The following is an 18,843-nucleotide window of genomic DNA, read 5'->3' as shown; positions in this document are numbered from 1 at the left end:
CCGAGAAAAAGCGCATTACCAACGAATGATGTAATGCAATTAAGAGGAAAAGTGAGTGGTAATTGTGCGATAACGGAATCGACACTCGAAATCCACATCGATTTCGGAAACAAGCGACACACGCGGTTCAGAACCACACGGTGTCACGCGTAATCTCGTCTCGACGCGTCGTGTCGAAGAAGATATCCGGAGAACGAGAAATCTAGTATACTTCGATCGACTGCGTCGTTAACGATAATTCGATAGTCGTCGTCGAGCCGTCGAATGCAGAGAAAGAACGACTTTCGCGATCGGATCGATGCGAAAAGAGACAAGAACTGACAAGAGACACTGCACGAAGACGTACGTAGAATCGAGCTGTGATGATCGTCAACGTAACGAAGCAAAAAGAGTGAAAAGTTTGAAATCTCCAAGCTTGAAGCAGAGACACAAACATGCGTGAGCTATCATTTTTATTTTAACTATTTCATGATCTTATTTTAACATGCGAATTTCCTATTAATCACAACTAGTCACATTATATTAGTCAGAATTTTTTAGTCTCAATGGTTTTAGGTTTATATTTCTTATCTTATCCGTAGCTTAGAAACTAAACGCTTATAGAATGAAGAAAGATTTGTGAAACAACAAAACATTCATAACGTTTATAAGTATCAATTTTGCTATTGTAAATTTTGCCAAGAATCATTGCATCAAGAATAAGAAAATGCCCAAATAAATACTTTTGAATAATAGTTAGTGTACATTTACTTTCTGTTTAACACGTTCGTTGTTGCTAAAGCAACTGTCGCGTCTTTATCCCTGTGCGCTTTAACCAAATGATTTTGAAGGAAGAAAGAAAAATGTTATGAACAGTGCGTTGGAATGTTACTTAAAACAGAAATATTTTGTTACTTAAAAATATATATATTCTATTGTAATATTGTAATTTTATTTTAAGTGGCGTGTAGCACATGCTTCGTAGCGCAGAATATTTTAATTTAAATATCATAGCAAAAAATAAATATTTCCTTGGAAATGACGAACGCACAAAAATTAACTTGACATGAATCTTTATCATACATCTCTCAGGAATTTTGACGAGAAATATTTATGAATTTTGTATTTTACTATGATAGCGGATATCGTGAGGTTTTTGTTCGCTATAATGCTTTGCATTGCGAACATGATCATCTATGGATTGAAGGTCAACATCGCGACAGCTATCGTTGGCATGGTGAAATCTAAAAAGCATTCAAATAGTCCAGGCGATGTAACTTATGAATGTGATTTTGGCGACGAAGACGTTGCGGGAGTCGATATAGATGGTCCTTTTGACTGGACGACAACTGAGCAGGGCTTGGTCGTTAGCATTTATTTCGCTGGTTACCTCACGGGTATGTTTCCTTGTGGATATTTCGCGGATCGGTAAGTGAAACTTAAAATTAAACATTTTTTAATTCAGAAATATAAGTCTCCTATGGAATATCTTTTGTGTATGAAAATAAGTTTATGTCCCCTTATCAAAAATCTGTCGACTGAGATTATTTAATGAGATAAGGGAGATATTGTAGCTAGCAGTAATAATAATAGTAATGATCGTTCATGAAACTAGAATTATCTTTTATCAAATGGTGTAACATCAAAGCAGTGTTTTTAAATTTTATGTGATAAATGTCTTCCTATCAAGATATTCGATATCTAAGTATCTCCTCAACATAATCTACGTCTATACGTATTATATATGTATGTACCGCTACTGTCATAATCAGTACAGTGATTTAGATCACTTTAGATTTCTATTCCTCATGACCTGTTCTTCAGACTCATGCATTGTCAAACTTTCGAATTTATAAATTCTCGAATTCTCAAAACTTTCAAATTTTTAATCGTTCATATTTCAGCTTCAATACGAAGAACGTGCTGCTGATATGCGTGTTAGGGAACGCTTTTTTGACGTTGTTGGTGCCAGTAGCAGCCAACGTGCTACTGATCCTTTATATTGTGAGATTCTTGACCGGCCTAGTGAGCGCAGCGCATCTACCTGTGGTGAACGTCCTCGTTGGTAAATGGGTTGTTTACGAAGAAAAAAGCACGTGGTTCGCCATCATCTACGCTGGAACATCGCTTGGTACCGTGATCTCCATCTTGAGTTCTGGTCTGATACTCGACTGGTTCGGATGGGAGGCAGTTTTCTACATTCACGGTACACTGCCACTGATCTGGTGTGCCCTGTTCTATTGGTTTTTCGCTGACAATCCAGAAACGCAAAAGTACATTTCTGAAAAGGAAAGGCAACTCATTGTGACCTCTTATGGGCACAGAAGCCTTGAATCTGCACACATGGACGTTCCGTGGAAAGCCATCTTCACGTCGGTACCCTTTTGGGCACTGATTTATACGAATACTTTTGGGAACTTCTGTTGGTATTTTTTACTCACACAACTGCCTCTGTATATGAACAAGATACTCAGGTTCGATATAAAATCGGTAAGTTGATAATAATATACAGGGTGTCCCTCTTTTCTCCGTATAACTTTGCCAGCAGATTCTACGAGTAAAAGTAAGAAGAAAAGAAAAACAACGTGGGATCAAAAATGCTTTGTTAGAAAATTATAATAAAAAATCAAAGTAACAACGAAATATTGATTTTCGTTCGATATAGCATAAGAACAGATTGGCAATATTTATCTGATCTGGTTACACAAGCCACGTTTGGATCAAACTTGAAGTCGTTGATACATGCGAGGAATTAGCGCAAGGAACTTATGATGCGTTTAACAACATGAAAGGAAATTGACGTGAAATTCGCAATGTAATAAATTCAATTTTTGACAAAATATCAAGCCTGTATTTATAAGAACAGACGGCACTTTGAAATAGAGCTAATGCAAATAAATAACCAATTATGATTTCGAATTTCTGTTATACTTCTTTGACATAGCATTTTTATGTATGTCTATATGAAATATTTTTCTCATTTTCACTAGTAGGATCTGCTAGAAAAGTTATGCGGAAAAAAGTAGCGACACCCTGTATAATAAGATAGGATTATTTGTCAGCTAAACTTGAAACTCAATTTTGAACTTTTACATGGAATGATCAAACTTATTATATTTCCTGATACTCCATTAGTCTTAATACAATAACAGAAGAATGAGAAAATATCGTGTATACTTTAGATCCAGAAAGTAAAAAATATCAAAAACGAGGAAGTGATTCGAATAACCCAATGGTAGAGTTACTTAAAATAGCCAGGAGGTACTATAAGACACATATATTTATTATTATTTATTATTATTTAAAATATCTCAGCTAAAATATTATTTTCATTGTTAGCAGAATAATTGCTACATTATCATTCCTTTAATTTGTATAATAGCTTTTAAGTTACTAATTCGTTTTATAAAATTCATTTGAACTTTTGGTTCCATATTTTTTGAGCCAAGAATTTACAGCGACGAGTAAAACTTTATATTCGTCATCGAATTTCGAATCATAATACAAAAGCGATATAAATAATTATGAAATAATATATAATGATGTTACATAAATGATAAAGTAAATTATGTGTTCAGTTTTGAATCATTCAGTCGTCAACGTATTTATTTATTTGCGTAGAATGCTTCCCTGAGCTGCTCTCCATATCTGATAAATGCAATAGTGAACCCATTGCTTGGTAAATTACTGGACTGGGGCAGACAAAAGAATTATTGGAGACAGACAGGTGCTCGAAAAGTTGCAGTATTTATAAGTAAGTTTCGCTATATAATTTATATTCGATATAATATATCTCAATCTTATAAATTCTTTTCATCTACAAATTTGGTGAAAAGTATTCATAATAACACGAATGATTTCATTTTTACTTTAAATATGATAAATAAGTCAAGTTATATATACTATATGTCAACCTATGGGTTTTCGTTAACGTTACAGGCTGTATCCCACCGAGTTTATGTCTTATTATAATCGCTTATCTCGGCTGCAACCGCGTAGGGTCCACAATATTATTAATACTGAGCATAGTATTCTGCGGTGTAATTTTTGTTGGACATCTCACCAATCACAATGATTTGGCACCAAACTATGCTGGAATCTTAATGGGCATTACAAATACTCCAGGGACAATTTCTGCGTTTATTCTGCCTGCTTTGGTTGGCGCGCTTATGGAAACTGGGGTAAGATGAACATAGAACTTTTCTATATAGAAGAAGTTATTTGATCGTAAAAAAATAAAGAAACGTTTAAATATGATGAGAAATGCATCGATAGGAGCATAAACATTCATAGCTTAGTAATAAGTGAAGGAAAAAGAAAAGAGTATTTAAAATATAATCGAGAATCATTCGAACGTACGTTATACATAAATATTATCTTTTAACACACTGACTAATTTCTTTGTTAAATTTAATTTAGCAGCATTATTTCTCGAATAAAACAATTAATTTTGTACTATTTTCTCTTTCAAGTTCACTGTGTAATCATCATGAATTTTTTGAACTCTCTCTTCTTATTCTTATTGATCTCACGTATTATATTAATAATGTAGCACACTATGGTAAAGTGGAGGTATGTCTTCTGGATTAATATTATTGCTCAAACGTCCGCGTTTGTTGTATTCGTGATCTTTGGATCGGCGGAGATTCAACCATGGAACCAAGCGCCATAGCAATGGTGATGACGAGTCAGAAATATATTTCACTGTTATTACTATTGTTAAACTTTGGCCTGTTATTCGTAAATAGAAAGATCTGCAAGATTTATAAATTACGAATTAAACTAGAACTTTTATGTTTTATGTAGATTATTGTCAAATTTTTATACATGTTTTTTAAATATAAATAATAACAATAAATGTTTATTCTATTAAAAGTGTGTGGTTAATAGGTACTTCAAATATAATAAAAGCAAATTGTTTTAAGATATTTTAAGAAACTTTCTCTAATGTATTTTAGAAGTATCCAAATATTTTTACCATAACATTCTGGGATTCTTTCCTTTGCAACTTATAGGTCAGATAGAAACCACTTTATTCAAATAATAAAAAGATGATCTACATGAAAATGATACACATAACAGCGAATCGTGACCTTTATTGTGAACTATTATTACTGAGTCTCTTAATACGTAACGTAAATTTATAGTTTGATAATTCCAGAAAATAAATGCTGCATCTAAACATTCAAATTATATTCTAATACTCTCAATAATAAATCAAAAATCACCGAATTGTTAAAAAATCTAAAATTAAAATACCAAACGCTTAAATAAAGTAACTCGAAACAATGGCACACAAGCAGTAGAGTATCAACGAAGTAGTGACGGTCGTTATAAATAATTCTATATTCGCGAAAATCTTTCGAGAGTTGGTGTGCAGAAGCGTATAAAGGTCTGCGTAACGTGGACTACAGTAATTAGAACCGCGAGACCACCCGTAATGATGGCCGACCAATTAAGGACCACCTGGTACAAAAATCCGTCTTATCCCAATTAGATCGCGGCGTTGGCGACCAGCACTCCGCGAAAGACTCCCTTCCGCTCTCTTGCCCTTTGCTTAGAAAGAAACATCCAAGAGATCCAACGAAAGAGCACCGAGAGTGAAAAGCTCTGGCAACTTTAACGGAGAATATTTATGGCGGCTGAAATATTACGTTTGTAATCTATTTCGGTGCTATAGCCGGCCGTTTCGACGAGCTTCGCAGTTGAAAAACGGAAGATTACAGCTAAGTCATTTCCCCTCTCCTTTGAAACGTTTCCTGTACCAGCAAGATATCAAAGACCGCCGCTCGAGAAAAGAGTGCGGTCGTCTCGTCCCTGGAAATTTCATGAAGATTTTGAGTCGCGGAAATTGAACGAATCGCTGTATTCGCGAGTTTCAGGTTGCTTTGTGGCCTGTTGCCAATTACCGCTTCGTTCATCGAGACATAAGCGGAAAATGCTTCGCAGGTAATGCTATACTATTTGGTTTTATAAATAACAAGACTATTATGGTCTTGAAAATATTTTTAGCGTAAAATTAATATAAAAGATGAGAATAATACATCCGCTTTTAACAACACTTAACGAAGAGAAACACAGAGAGAATGTCTATGAATAATAATGGCTCGATTTCTTAGATGTTCGAGTAGCTGTTTTATTTTCTAGACGGCGTAGAATGAATCCACAGAATGAATCTGTTTCTTAGTCGCTAAAAACGTTAAAGAACATCTCTCACAGTCGATTAAACTTGCCACAACATCGTTTGTTGCCGAATACCTGCCTGAGATCTTTACATCTTTCCAATGCAATACGATATTGATAAACAGTGGATCGTTGACGAGATTGAAACATACAAAATTCGCAACTATTAGTTGGATTTATCCAGTTACCGAAACTACATTATTTTGCACGACGTATCAGGATTATTCTATTGTTCCTATAAAATAATAATGAGCGCTACAAAATGATGGAATTCGGTTAAGAATACCTCGAGGTTAACGGATATCAACAGCATAACAACGAGATTTTATCTGTCGATCAAAAAATTCCAGCGCATTGTATAGAAAATTTAATCAAAGTTAGATAAAAGGCAATCTTCCTGTAACAAAGGGAAAAACCAGGCAATCAATCAAAAGGGACACTTTAAAGGACGAAAACGTATCGTTGTGATTCTGTCCCATCAATCGAGTAGACTAACCACTTCGTGACGTTTTATTTTAAGCGGTGTACCGAAAATTAGCCGAGGGAACAGTCTCACCGAAAAATTATGGTAGACCTCCGTTAAACAGCCGTCTCCGTCAGCCGACAATCCGTCGAAGAAGCTATTAATCAAGCGTAATTAAGGCTCCGCTGATCCTTCGCCAGGGGATCGAGACGTCGACTCGTTTGCCCAGACTTGGCAGAAGTAGAGTTGCTCGCGCGTCGCTCGACGCCACGGTTAATCAATCCTGAAGCTCGTTACAGTCGAGCCTTGAAGCTAGCCTGAAGTAGCGTCAACGCATCCAAAGCGACACTGAAACGCCAAGAATTGTTAATCTAGCGCAGCTCCACACAGCATAACGCTTCCTGTGTTGAGGATTCGCAGCTGCGTTTACTATACGAGACAAACGAAACCTTCCTGTAATTCAGAATTGCTGTTTATTATTTTTTCCACTGAATACAAATCCGTACAAGCTGTTATCGTAATGTGTGTGTATAAATCATTTTTGGAAGAAAGCTTTTATATCGTACTTCAAAGAGAACTAGGTTCAATGATAGCGTTTGTAATAGGAATTTATTATATTATTAAGAATTTTATGAACGAAATACTAATTCCATTTATCTATTCAAATTTCTAAGTCAACTTCTAAGAGTGAAGTAACACCTTTTTATGTACTTTCCTTTATCTATGATAAAGTAAATCAACAGAAAATGCTCCTAAAACTGGTCTTACAATCGTAGGAACAAACTATCGTGGATGGTTGATATCGCATTGTTCTCGCGTCAAGTTGATATCGCACCTCTCTTTGGCCGTTGGTTGACGTTAGCTGCGACGCCGGCGTCTCTGACTTCCGTCTGGAACGTCATGCGAACTCTTATTAAAGGTGGCGATTTATCGCTGGTAATAACGGTGCGGTCTGGCTGCGAATGTGTCTCTCGAAGGTTCCTAGGGGAAGGTTGTGGCACGAACGCCTGGCTTGAGGTTCAAGGTGTCGAAAAGTATGGGTTCATTCACAGCCGACCTTGCGTTCCTAATTGTGCATACGTAATACAACCTTCACCTTTACCTTCTAAAATGTCCCTAGAGTTTTAAGTTTATAACGAATGAAATCAAATATATCCTTTAATCTTTATAATTATTCATAGGAATATTGATAGTTTTGAATTCAAAACAGTAGTTGTTAAGATGGAAGAGACACGTTTAATTTGATTTTTTTAACTCCTGAATATTTTAAAAGAATCAATAGCAAAATCGTCATTTACAACATTTCGAAAAACTTATCAACTATTTTTTAATTTCTTATATCTTTTGCTTTTCTTTGGATTCAACGAATTACTCGCTGGCGTTAAAATCAGAACTCTAGAAAAATGGATTTATCACGTTTATCTCTTGTGATCGATAAAGCACGGTACACAACCATCAATCAAACATAATACAAAACGAAGTAACGAGAATGAGAGATACCATCATACCCCCTATTTGTACGACAATAAACTCGATATAAACACAAAAATATATTCTTCCTCTAACCACTAAACACAATAAGAGCTGCTAATTTCCTGAAGCACATCTGCTTGTAATTTTTCTGGGCAAGAGCGCCGGCAGCGTGTTAGGAGTAGTTAATTGCGTAGAAAGAGGTTATCGATTGCTCTTCGACGTGTCTGCTCGGAGCTGAATCTGGGTCAGCGCTATCAAAGGGTGAATTGAATGTGTGGAACAACTGAAAATGCAGCTGCTAACAGTCTGACCAGTACCGCCCTCGGTGCTTTTCAACCACGAATCCCTTTTAGTCGTGAGACTGAGCTATTAAGGTCTCGACATGCCACGTGTCTGCACTTGAGCACTCCATTCACGTGCGTATCCTATATACGATTTCCAAGCTCAGGTATTCAGGTGTAAATGTACGCGCGTTAATTCCGCGCATCCGCGTTTTCTACCTTTGCTATCAAAGCTGAAAGGATTTCTCCATTGCAATCTACACAGAACCAATAGTCTTGATTCTACCAATGCCGAATCGATAGTAATCATTTGATCATATCCGTGTACGTGATTGCAATTTAACGATCTGCTGCTTAATGAACTCAAAATATTCATTTAAAGACAATCCTAATCAATGTAAAATCTCAGTCTATATCGACCGCTATCGAATCTATGCGCGCTCCTTCTAAGGAATGCAATATTCGGAGGAAACTATGGCTTTGTTCTATACACAATTCGCAGGTTGTGGTAGTTGGCGGAACAGCCAGGTCGACGCGGAATCACCTGGTAAAATATTAAACTTGACGACAACTAATCTGCAGGAAGTTCGCATAATGCAATCCCGGTCCGCAGGGAATCGAGACGAGCGGTTAGAGCCGGTCAATTGGAAACGGGGTGACCGAGTTTCGAGATTCCTACCTTCGCTTCATCGTCGTCAACTGAGGCATATTGAATTCTTTGCTGGACTCCGTGGAATGCCGGGAACCGAGTCGACCTTCCGTGTTCCCTTTCTCATTCCCTTCCGCCGACCTCTGCCCGTTTTTCTCTCGCTAAGGAAATAATTCCGAATACTTGGCCGATTCGCGAATCCACCGTCCCCTCGTTTCCTTCGCGATGACCCAGTTCACGCTTTCGGGTGAACAGTCGGCTAACGATGCGCGAAGCTGGCCCAGTGCATAGTAATCTCGTGACGTGACGTGGCTTGAGGAGGTAAAGACTGTTTGATGGCGTTTGATAGAGTGTTGGAAACAAGGCAGCTGCAAACAGAACTGAAATTGAGATATACGAGGCAATAGGAATCTTGTTAGCAGCGGTTAAAAGTCTATTTACGCTTGGTTTCTCGAGAGTTGTTTTTATTTTGTGGAGAAGCTTCAATGTTTCAATGTATTTGATTGATGCATGCGAAAAGTTTGAATTTGCCACGTTATTACATGAATTATCATTGGCAAATTGTTCAAACTTTGAAGAATTAATTTACGCTACAAGGAATTTGTCCTAGATTTAATATTACAATGAATTTGTTAATTATGTATAATTATACATTAAATTTCTTATTTGTCTGAATTTAATTAGTTCAGGCAATCATAGTCTGTAGCAAATCGTTTACATCCTTAAAAGATCTTGTTATTTCAAAATTTGTTTTTTACAACCTTTTTGATTAAAATGTTATTACTATAGGGTTTTATTAAATAGAAATATAATTTAATAATCTTATTCTGTTTTGAACCGATCGTTTTACATAGGAGAAGTACATAGCGATTATTTCTAGTTGAAAGATGCGAAGAAAATGTAAGGTAAACGATAGTACAGCTGTTCATTTGTTATGTTCCACGTTGTAGTGCTGAAGATAGCGGTCTCAGATATACGGCAAGCAATATATTATCTCTTTACAAGCACGTACGTAATTTATTTCTTGCATTAATTTTGGACTTAAACGTGCTTTGTTATATGAAACTTTCAACGTTAAAAAATCTGTTTTCCCATCATTAAGTCTTTACGCTAGAAATCACCTCAAATTTTTAATTCTTAAGATAGCTTTATTTCCGGAAACTTCTTATATTACTTATAAACTTATATTACTTCTTTATTAAAATATATTATCTCTTCTGTCATGTTAACAAGAAATACAAATTGAACGAATTTTATTAACACCTCCATTAAACTAAACAAGAAGGACTTAAAACGATATTCTCAATATCTTGGTCACTTTTACCTACCTCAGAAATCATGTCACAACAAGGATAGTTGATTCGACGCAATAAACGCTGTGATCCATATCAGTTAAGGCTTTCAAAAATCGTATCTTTAATTCGCGTTTTTTTCTGTCTCGTAACAAAGAATATACGATGTACTTGTAAAGAAACCACAATTAATTGAATAAATGAGACCAAATCTTCTCTGTTTCAGCAACAAACAAAAGAGTTTTTTTTTTTTATCAATCACCAGAAATTTCCCCTAATTTCATTTTGTCACTACATTATTCGCCACCCTTAAAAAAGGAACGCGAGATGCAAAAAGTTGCAGTCATTGTTGCGCATTCGCGCTTTATTATCATTTCAATTACGTCCGAACGAGAGCGCACCCTTCCAATAGGATTGCCGTTTCCTCTTTTGCGACGTAATACGGCACACGGTTACCTCCCTCTCGTGCCTCCCTTGACCACCCCTTTTCCCGTCCTCTGCACCCTTGAAAACCGTCAGCATATTGCGCATGCATAATTGAACGTGTTCAAACAAATAACAAAGTTTTCGCATGCTGATGAGAACGCTACCGCATCCTGATTTCGGCTACCGCCGACTGCCACTGATATATTTTCATTTGCCACACGGGGACAGATCCACCATTCCTGTTTCTTGAGATTCAGTTCTTCGCGAACGTTCACGATCGATCGAAATACTCACGATCGAAACGTAGCAGGAAATACTATATAGAAGATATGATTGAAAGGCACGAAGAAAAAGATGTCCCGAGAGTCTGAATATCCAGAGAGACATCATATTCGTGTGTGGTTCGATGCGCTTGCGACTGATGGTAAAGTATAGCAAAGTTTGCCTTGCAAAAATTAGTGGTAGTTTATGCGAATTATACGTAAAAGCTACTGGAAATATTTTTCTCGTAATCTTCTTATTGAAAGTAATTTATTTTTTAAGTAAATTATTCTGCAGTCGTCGTGAATTTTAGAGATATTTTCTTTACAAATGAAACAGATCGCTGTTAGCTTACTTTGCGAGAATTGAGAGTCGAAGTATTTTCCTCGTAATTTAATTAGCAACGAGTCCTGTTTGTCTTTAAAAATTTATGGATTAATTGCATTGGAATACCTTTGGATAAAACCTTTTTTAACGAAATATATTGATATTAATACACGGGGAGAAAATATTGATATTAGTACACGATTCTGCTAAAATGAAAACATATGTCAATGGTAAAAATAATAAAAAATCACGTGGGGAAAAAGGACAAAATATCGTTGTTGGAACTATCGAAAACTCGAATCGTAATTGACAGGAGCGTATAATCCGTGCGCGTGTAAATCTTGGATCGATAAGTTAACGCTCGAAATTGCAGAGTTAGTTAAGAGGAAATTACTCGTAACCTGGTGAAAGGGCTCCCCGCCACTCAAAAGGGATTTAAATTTTACGTCTGGTCTCATCCCACGAACGATCCAATCTGGCTGCGCTAGCACGCGAGAAAACTCCTGAATTTTACGAAGCATAATTACAGGGACGTGCGTATCCGGCTATTTTTTCCGGGCAGCAGCGGTGAACTTCCGGTTGAGTGATGCGATAACCGTTTACGGTGCTCGCGTGATCGCTCAAGTCCCTTCTGTTCTTTTTCTGGCCATCAACCGCTCTAGGAAAACGTATGGGGTGCGTGGTAAAAATGATCGACCAGCCCGCCACCGCATTCCGTTGCATAATTCACATTTAATTGAAACAATAAAATACCTCTTCACTCGATTATTATCGATCATGTTGACGCTCGACATTTACAAGATCGCGATGGAATTATGGAACGAATAGCAGATTTTTTTTCACTGTTTCTCTTCGATCGAAAATTGATATCATGCCGATGCATATATAAAATGTCATTTCTTTGAAATTTGGTATTTCTGGCGTGTCAATGCCATTCCTTTAATTTTGTTTTATCATTGATCGTTAGATAACCATATTAAAGAAGAAAAAATGTGTAATAAATCACGTTTATTTAATAGTAAGAAGTTTTATAATAAAGACATTTTCTTAGATGAACTTCAATTTAGAGAAAGTATCACGAAGGTTTCTGCAAACGTAAATTTAGTATTTAAGAAAAGTTAAAAACGTTTCGTATTCCACCTGAACAACTTTTTAATACATGAATTATTTTAAAGAAATTCATGAACGAAGAAATAGTAACAGCACCGTTCTAAAACTTCCCAAATTCCGAAACTGATAATTCTTTAAAATCTGGAATAAAGAAAGAAGATAGTCGCTGAAATTAGATGTAATTCCAGTTGCGATAAAAATTGTATTACATGAAACGACAGTTGACATACCCTAAGTTGGTACTTGTAAAAACTGTTTTAAATATTGAAACGCATTTCGAGGGTACAGTCGGTTTAACAAGAGACTACATTTGCCTGTTCGGTTGTCTAACACGTTATTAACTTCTAAAGTAAACTAACTCTTTTCACGGGTGGCACACTCTGCGCATAGCTGGAACGTTACATAATGCTCAATGAAAAGCTAAACTCCTACGTAGCTACGTATGGAAGTACAACGTGGTATTTGCCAGCGTTGGCTGGCAATTTGCCTTCGCATACCGTGGTCTCACTCGAAGTATGAATAATAATGACGCTGGATATGTGAATTATGAGACGATTATCTACAGCGTGGAGCGCGTTGGTTATTGCATCGACGAGGTTCACAGTACCCTGCGACAATCGATCCTTCGACTCGATATTACACTTCAGCTTTATGCTACTTTTAATGGTCTGGATTTAACGAATTACTGCGGAAACTATCTCTCCTATGCTTGTATGACACCTTAACGTGTATTTGTTATTGAAATTTCTTCATTCACAGTAGAAAATCAAATTTTCGAAATTCGTTTATTTTGTGTTAGTGTAACAGTTGTATTAGTGTAACAGAGTATTAGTGGAGTCGTAACTTTGTTTATTGTGGCATTTTGGATAGGAATTTCATGACAAAATGATAAAAGAAACTAAACATATTAATGATAATTCGTTTATATTTCTTTCAAGCTTGAGAAATTTTTAGTCGAAAATGGCTGGAAGTAAATGGCTGGCAACATAGTTGATATAAGTTCGACAAATATTGCATATTATATTGTATTTATTACTGTAATTTTGTGTTATAATAAATTCAATATTTCTGGGGAATTCTTGTATACGTTCTTTTATACCTAAAAATCAATGAAATATGTTTAAGAAAAATAAGGTGGATAAGTGATCGAATTAACGATATTACCGAAGATTTGAACAATTTTCATACGAGATATATTCATTTTTCTACGATTTTTAGTACGAAAGTTTGCCAACTGTGGCGCCAGCTGTCGGAGCACACCCCTTCGAAAATCTATAGACTCGTTCTGGTGAAATCTTATTATAAGTCAGAAATTCAATTTTCAAATAGAAATGTTAAAGTTATTCTCTCTCTATAAGTATCGGTCCAAGTTAAAAATCTTCATCAAAGTTAATTTCTATAAAAAGAAGTCATACTTTATATCTCCAAAAAATGGATACATGTATATACATGTCAATTATAATAAAAAACTCCACTATCAAAAAAATCTGTATAATTGTATACTACTTGCAAAATATAAAAATTTCTCATAAAAAAAAAAGAAGAAAAATCGAATACAAAAATATAAGAAGATGGAGTTAATTATAATACAAAATTACTATGGAAACACCAAATACAAATTATCTATCTATTGTTTTTTCTTTTTTTAATTTTTTCATTCTTCACAGTATGATAAAACGTATGATAAAATTTCCCCGAATTATCATTCTATTTGACATCGTAGTTGTTCTGCTCACAGGATCGTAGGGTACGTTTTCACTTATTCTAAATTGGCTTTTTAATATTTTGCATATTAGTAGCTTATGCTACCCCCAGCAGAATCCTTGTTAGTTGTTTCAACGAGTTTAGTATGCAAATTGACATAAAGGGTATGTGCGCGCGGGATGTAACTCAAGTGCGGAACACGCGGATAATGAGGGGTACGCTTTACCCTCGGGGGTAGTATGTTTTACACCCGGGCCGCTTATGCGTCCAGGCCAATCCGAAAAATCATCGCTACATGCGGAAGCATAACCCTCCAAATTTATTACAGGCCTACTACCTTCTTTTACTTCATTCTTGAATATTTCGCGAATATTTTGATGGAAATGTTCCTATTAAAAAATTTAAGTATAACTCAGTCCATCTTTCAAAAGAATTTCAAATCAAGAAAATCTAAAAGAATTCCGAGTACATTCTCGGATTTTTAAAAAATTTATTTGACAGGTTGAAACACCAGAGGATTAAAGAATTCATTACTGTTATGGGGTTGCATTTGTTAGATCGCGTTTCTTCGAGGTTGTGCTAGAATCGCTCTATTTATTTTATAGCATCATAGGTTCTTTTTTTATTGGGTAATTATGCAAACTGCAACGTAGGCAGAGCCCGTACGAACGCGTCAGCCAGTATTTTTGGGTTTTACGGTATAACCAGACGTGGTTCCTTACCAACGCCCGGGATAAATTTGATAAAATTCGCCAGAAGAAAAAAAGTACACCCGTACACGCGAGCTTGAATAATTAGCCTTTCTCCTCTTGTTAAATATTTTCATCCATAAACTCATTGTATATTATATTCAAAACCTTCTGTTCGTTATTAATACCTCGATTAAAAATCGTTTAAAGAATGTAAATATTTTAAAGCAATATAATGAATAACGAAGGAATACAAATTATTTCATAATCAATGTATCATACATATTACTTTTGCACATTATATTTATATCATGTTATATTTTTGTCCACAATGATGTAATGACTTTCGCAACGATAACTAAAAGAATAATATAATGAATTTTATTTCGTTTTTTTATATATTCAAATTCAAAATAATTTTGTATCAAGGCTACTTATACCAACACCAGTCAAAGTGTAAAAGCATCCTGCAATCTGTTTATCGAACCCCAATTAACCAGATTCCTCGTTTTGTACAACTTTCCACACGTTTTTTAAACTTTTACCGCGTATCATTCGATATGATGATATCGGTTATCAAGAAAATTCCGGATCGATCGCTAGATCGCTAAATGCTAACACTAGAAATGCCACGCCAGTCAAAATGACTGGTCCTACAATTTTATAAATGTGTCAATTCTCGTTTAGGTCGATCATAGTCGCAGATAGATTTGAGGTGTAAGTATTGTCCGAAATACTTGTAGCTACTGGCTGTAGATGTCGCTGCTGGGGTACTGCTATTTTTCTTCTAATTTAGATGCATGGAAGAAAAATAAGACACGGGCGCCGGGACTCAAACCCGGGTTCCAAACGTTCGTAACCTATGGCGCTAACCACTGCGCTACCGTTGTCCGGGTGTTAGTGTCAAGTGGCGGTATTTGTTGTCGAGTACGCCACAGATTAATAATACCAAAAATGTACTACACAACATGCAATTCCTTCTGTATGAAAGTAATAAATCAATAAATATAAAAATATTCTATTATTAGGTATTTTTTAAAGACCAGTCATTTTGACTGATTTTGGTAGAAATAGTTTCGTGTTAACTATCGGTAGTTCTAGTGTTAAAGCTCTAAGAATGAAAAGCGCAAATATTATAAAAAGATTTTGTTCTATAACCTATACAGAAATTCAAACGCTATAAAAGAATCCTATAATTAGTTTTTTATTCTAAATGATTCTAGAACTTTGCTTATTTATTGAAAATTATTCTATTTATTAAGACATTTTTTTTAATTTCATTCATAGCGTATCTATATCCAGGCGCAGGTTTGTTTTCGATGAGTCTTCGTATCATGTTTTAAGAATTTTTCACGGACCAAAACGAAAGAGATCGGTTATAACGAGAGTTTGAAGTATTTGAGAGGTATCTTGTAATTAATTAACATGCTCGAAAGGGATCTCGCTGAAATTGGAGAGTTTGAAGAAGTCTCGACCTAATGCTTCCTGATATAGGAGAAATGAAATTTGCCAGCGAACGCAACAACGAAGCAAGAAAAAAAACTAGAAAAAGATAGAAACTTTTAATAACTTAATGGAGAGTAAATAGTACAATTTAACATAGAATTATTAACAAATATAAATAAATATTTGAAACTTGATAACTGTGTACAACTAAGACATTTACTTCCCAATGCATATTTTCTATTTTTAGAAACTTACGTACACTTCTGTTTCGTTTACAATATAAAATAACGTAAATCAACATTTTTATCTGAACAGAACGTTCTAAAATATCCGATTCGCCTCTAATGTATCTTTTATCTTGTTAAAAGTTTCTTTTTCATAAGAAAGGCTATTGTAAAAGAGAGTCGCGATTCAAAAAAGGCTGATATATGCTATTTTAATGTTTGTTTCTTTGCTTGGAAGGTTCGCCATTCTCAGCTGCTCCTCTAGATTCAGGTGATTAATCGCGGTGAATTAATATCTGGCCGTTTCGAGACACCACGTGGACAAAGAGAGAGATTATTTCCTGCCAGCGATTTAGTAATTGTGACGAAAGATGCGGCTTTCTGGCGACGCTGTTGAATTGCAAAGCCGCGAGGAATTCTCCTGTAGAAAACATCGACGATTGAGAAATAGTTGAAGAAATATCCCTGGCACTCGAGTGGCACTGTCGAAAGGAAGTTTGGTATTTTCTTTCGTCTCCAGGAGCTCTGAGAAATGTACGTACATAAGAAGATATATGAAAATGTTGATGTGACATTATGTTACGTGAAGATCAAAGAATTTTGGAAATTATACGATTTCGTTGCGTTCAAACAAATACGAGATAATTTTATTACTTCGAGGTAATATTTTGCGAATAATTCATCGTTTTTCTTCGTTGTTTAACAGTAAATATGTATTTAATTTTCATTTAGTAACTTATTTATCTAACTTTTTACGCCATCATATAGATATTCACATATTTGCACTGATTTAATGTTATTCTATTCGTAAAAAATGTTCGTATAAGTTTTAAATATTGGTTTGATATTCAAATATTCATAAGTATAAACTGATGTGTTAATTGGAAAGCAATGGCAAACAAAATTTCGATGGTAAAAATTAAAACATGATGGACAGAAAAATTCATTTATTATAAAGTCAGTCACGTTGATTAATCGTAAAAATCAATTATTCCATGTTTGTCAACTCGTCTCTTCAAATTTGTGCGGTACAGAATATTTCAAACTTTCCATTTCTTTTTTACAAATTTCTTAACGCATACGTTTATGCAATTAAACAGAACATAAATGTGAATAAATGTTAATAATATAATTACTAGATTGCTAACTTTTATGCAAAAATGCATACTTTTTTGGGTGCATATCAAAGGATAGAATCTTAAATAATTTCATTTCCTCTTTAAATATTATAACCTACGGATATTTTTTATATTTTTGAATATTGCGGGTATCTATCTTGTAAATGCCTAAACATTCGCAATTTAATAATTATATTTGGAAATTTAATACTTACATTTCTTAAATGTAACTAAACTTCATGAAAATGCAGATATGACAAAATTAATGATAGAAATTCTATTTTAACATGTAACGTATATCGATTGAGAATCGCCAATGAGCACGAATTTATAAAGACTCAACTTCGATTGGTCGATTAATCAGGCAGAATTAGAACAGAAATTCGAACTGTCGTTTAATCGAGCAGAAATGCACGACGGTTCTCACAACTAGGAATGTCTCTGATCCGACCTAATGAGCAATTAGTAACGGAGTTGTTCACCATGTACGTGAAACAGTAACAAACATGGACGTCGCATGCATCACGCGTCCCGGTTCCTTGCCTTCGGAGATTTACCGTACCGTTTCACCTGAGTTTCCTGCAAATTATCTGTTGGCAAATGCTTGCACGTTTCCGTCCATCTACGGTGAATCAACTTTACAGCAAGCATCTAATGTTGTCAGAATTTTTAGCCTGTTGTTGTACATCATTTATTATACAGGGTGATTGGTAACTGGTGGTGCAAGCGGAAAGGGGGTGATTCTACGCGAAAAAAGAAGTCGAAAATATAGAATAAAAATTTTTCGTTTGAGGCTTTGTTTTCGAGAAAATCGACTTTGAATTTTCGCTCGGTGCGTGTGCGATACGCTATAACGGATCTCACTGTAGATCGTTGTCTCGATGGAAAAATTAAAAAAAAATGTTTATTCTATATTTTCGACTTCTTTTTTTGCGTAGAATCCACCCCCTTTCCGCTTGTACCACCAGTTACCAACCACCCTGTATATTAATAATATAACACAAACATTACAATTTTTTCTTCTAATTCACGCATGTTACGTAATTCAATGCAAATGAATTATTTCTTTAATTCATAGACATTACTTAAACTAAATACACACATCCCTTTTAATGAGTAAAAAGGTGCAAAATTTTCAATTATGTCCAGCAATGTACTTTCTTTCTTTCAAATCCTCGTATCTGTTAAATAGCTATTTATTTGCAGAATTAAACACGT

General features: G+C 35.2%; 2 protein-coding genes across 9 annotated transcripts in view; one reads left to right on the top strand and one right to left on the bottom strand.

Annotated features, from left to right (window-relative positions):
* Positions 1-18,843, bottom strand: part of LOC117206289 (teneurin-m) — a 652,575-nt gene that overhangs the window by 516,739 nt on the left and 116,993 nt on the right. The gene's annotated exons all lie outside the window — the stretch shown is intronic.
* LOC117206290 (sialin-like) lies at positions 99-4,812 on the top strand. 2 transcript variants are annotated; one of them, XM_033445497.1, is made up of 6 exons: positions 99-438; positions 1,119-1,407; positions 1,884-2,469; positions 3,601-3,733; positions 3,919-4,160; positions 4,532-4,811. In XM_033445497.1, exons 1-6 carry the CDS (start codon positions 435-437, stop codon positions 4,649-4,651), a joined length of 1,374 nt encoding a protein of 457 aa, XP_033301388.1. In that variant the 5' UTR covers positions 99-434; the 3' UTR covers positions 4,652-4,811. The 2 variants fall into 2 exon arrangements, with proteins under 2 accessions (XP_033301388.1, XP_033301387.1); XM_033445496.1 differs by lacking the exon at positions 99-438 and having other exon boundaries at positions 1,112-1,407; positions 4,532-4,812.

Source organism: Bombus bifarius, unplaced genomic scaffold, assembly GCF_011952205.1.
Source record: "Bombus bifarius isolate JDL3187 unplaced genomic scaffold, Bbif_JDL3187 scf7180000008000, whole genome shotgun sequence".
Classification (NCBI taxonomy): Eukaryota; Metazoa; Arthropoda; class Insecta; order Hymenoptera; family Apidae; genus Bombus; species Bombus bifarius.
The sequence above is the reverse complement of the archived record's forward strand: the minus strand, read 5'-3'. Positions and strand labels throughout refer to the sequence as shown.

Excerpts from the sequence above, each read along its gene's own strand:
- LOC117206290 (XM_033445496.1), top strand. The coding sequence starts at position 1,112 with ATGATAGCGGATATCGTGAGGTTTTTGTTCGCTATAATGCTTTGCATT. Across the intron at positions 3,734-3,918 it reads AAAAGTTGCAGTATTTATAA|GCTGTATCCCACCGAGTTTA; the intron begins GTAAGTTTCGCT and ends TTAACGTTACAG. Across the intron at positions 4,161-4,531 it reads GCGCGCTTATGGAAACTGGG|CACACTATGGTAAAGTGGAG; the intron begins GTAAGATGAACA and ends TTAATAATGTAG.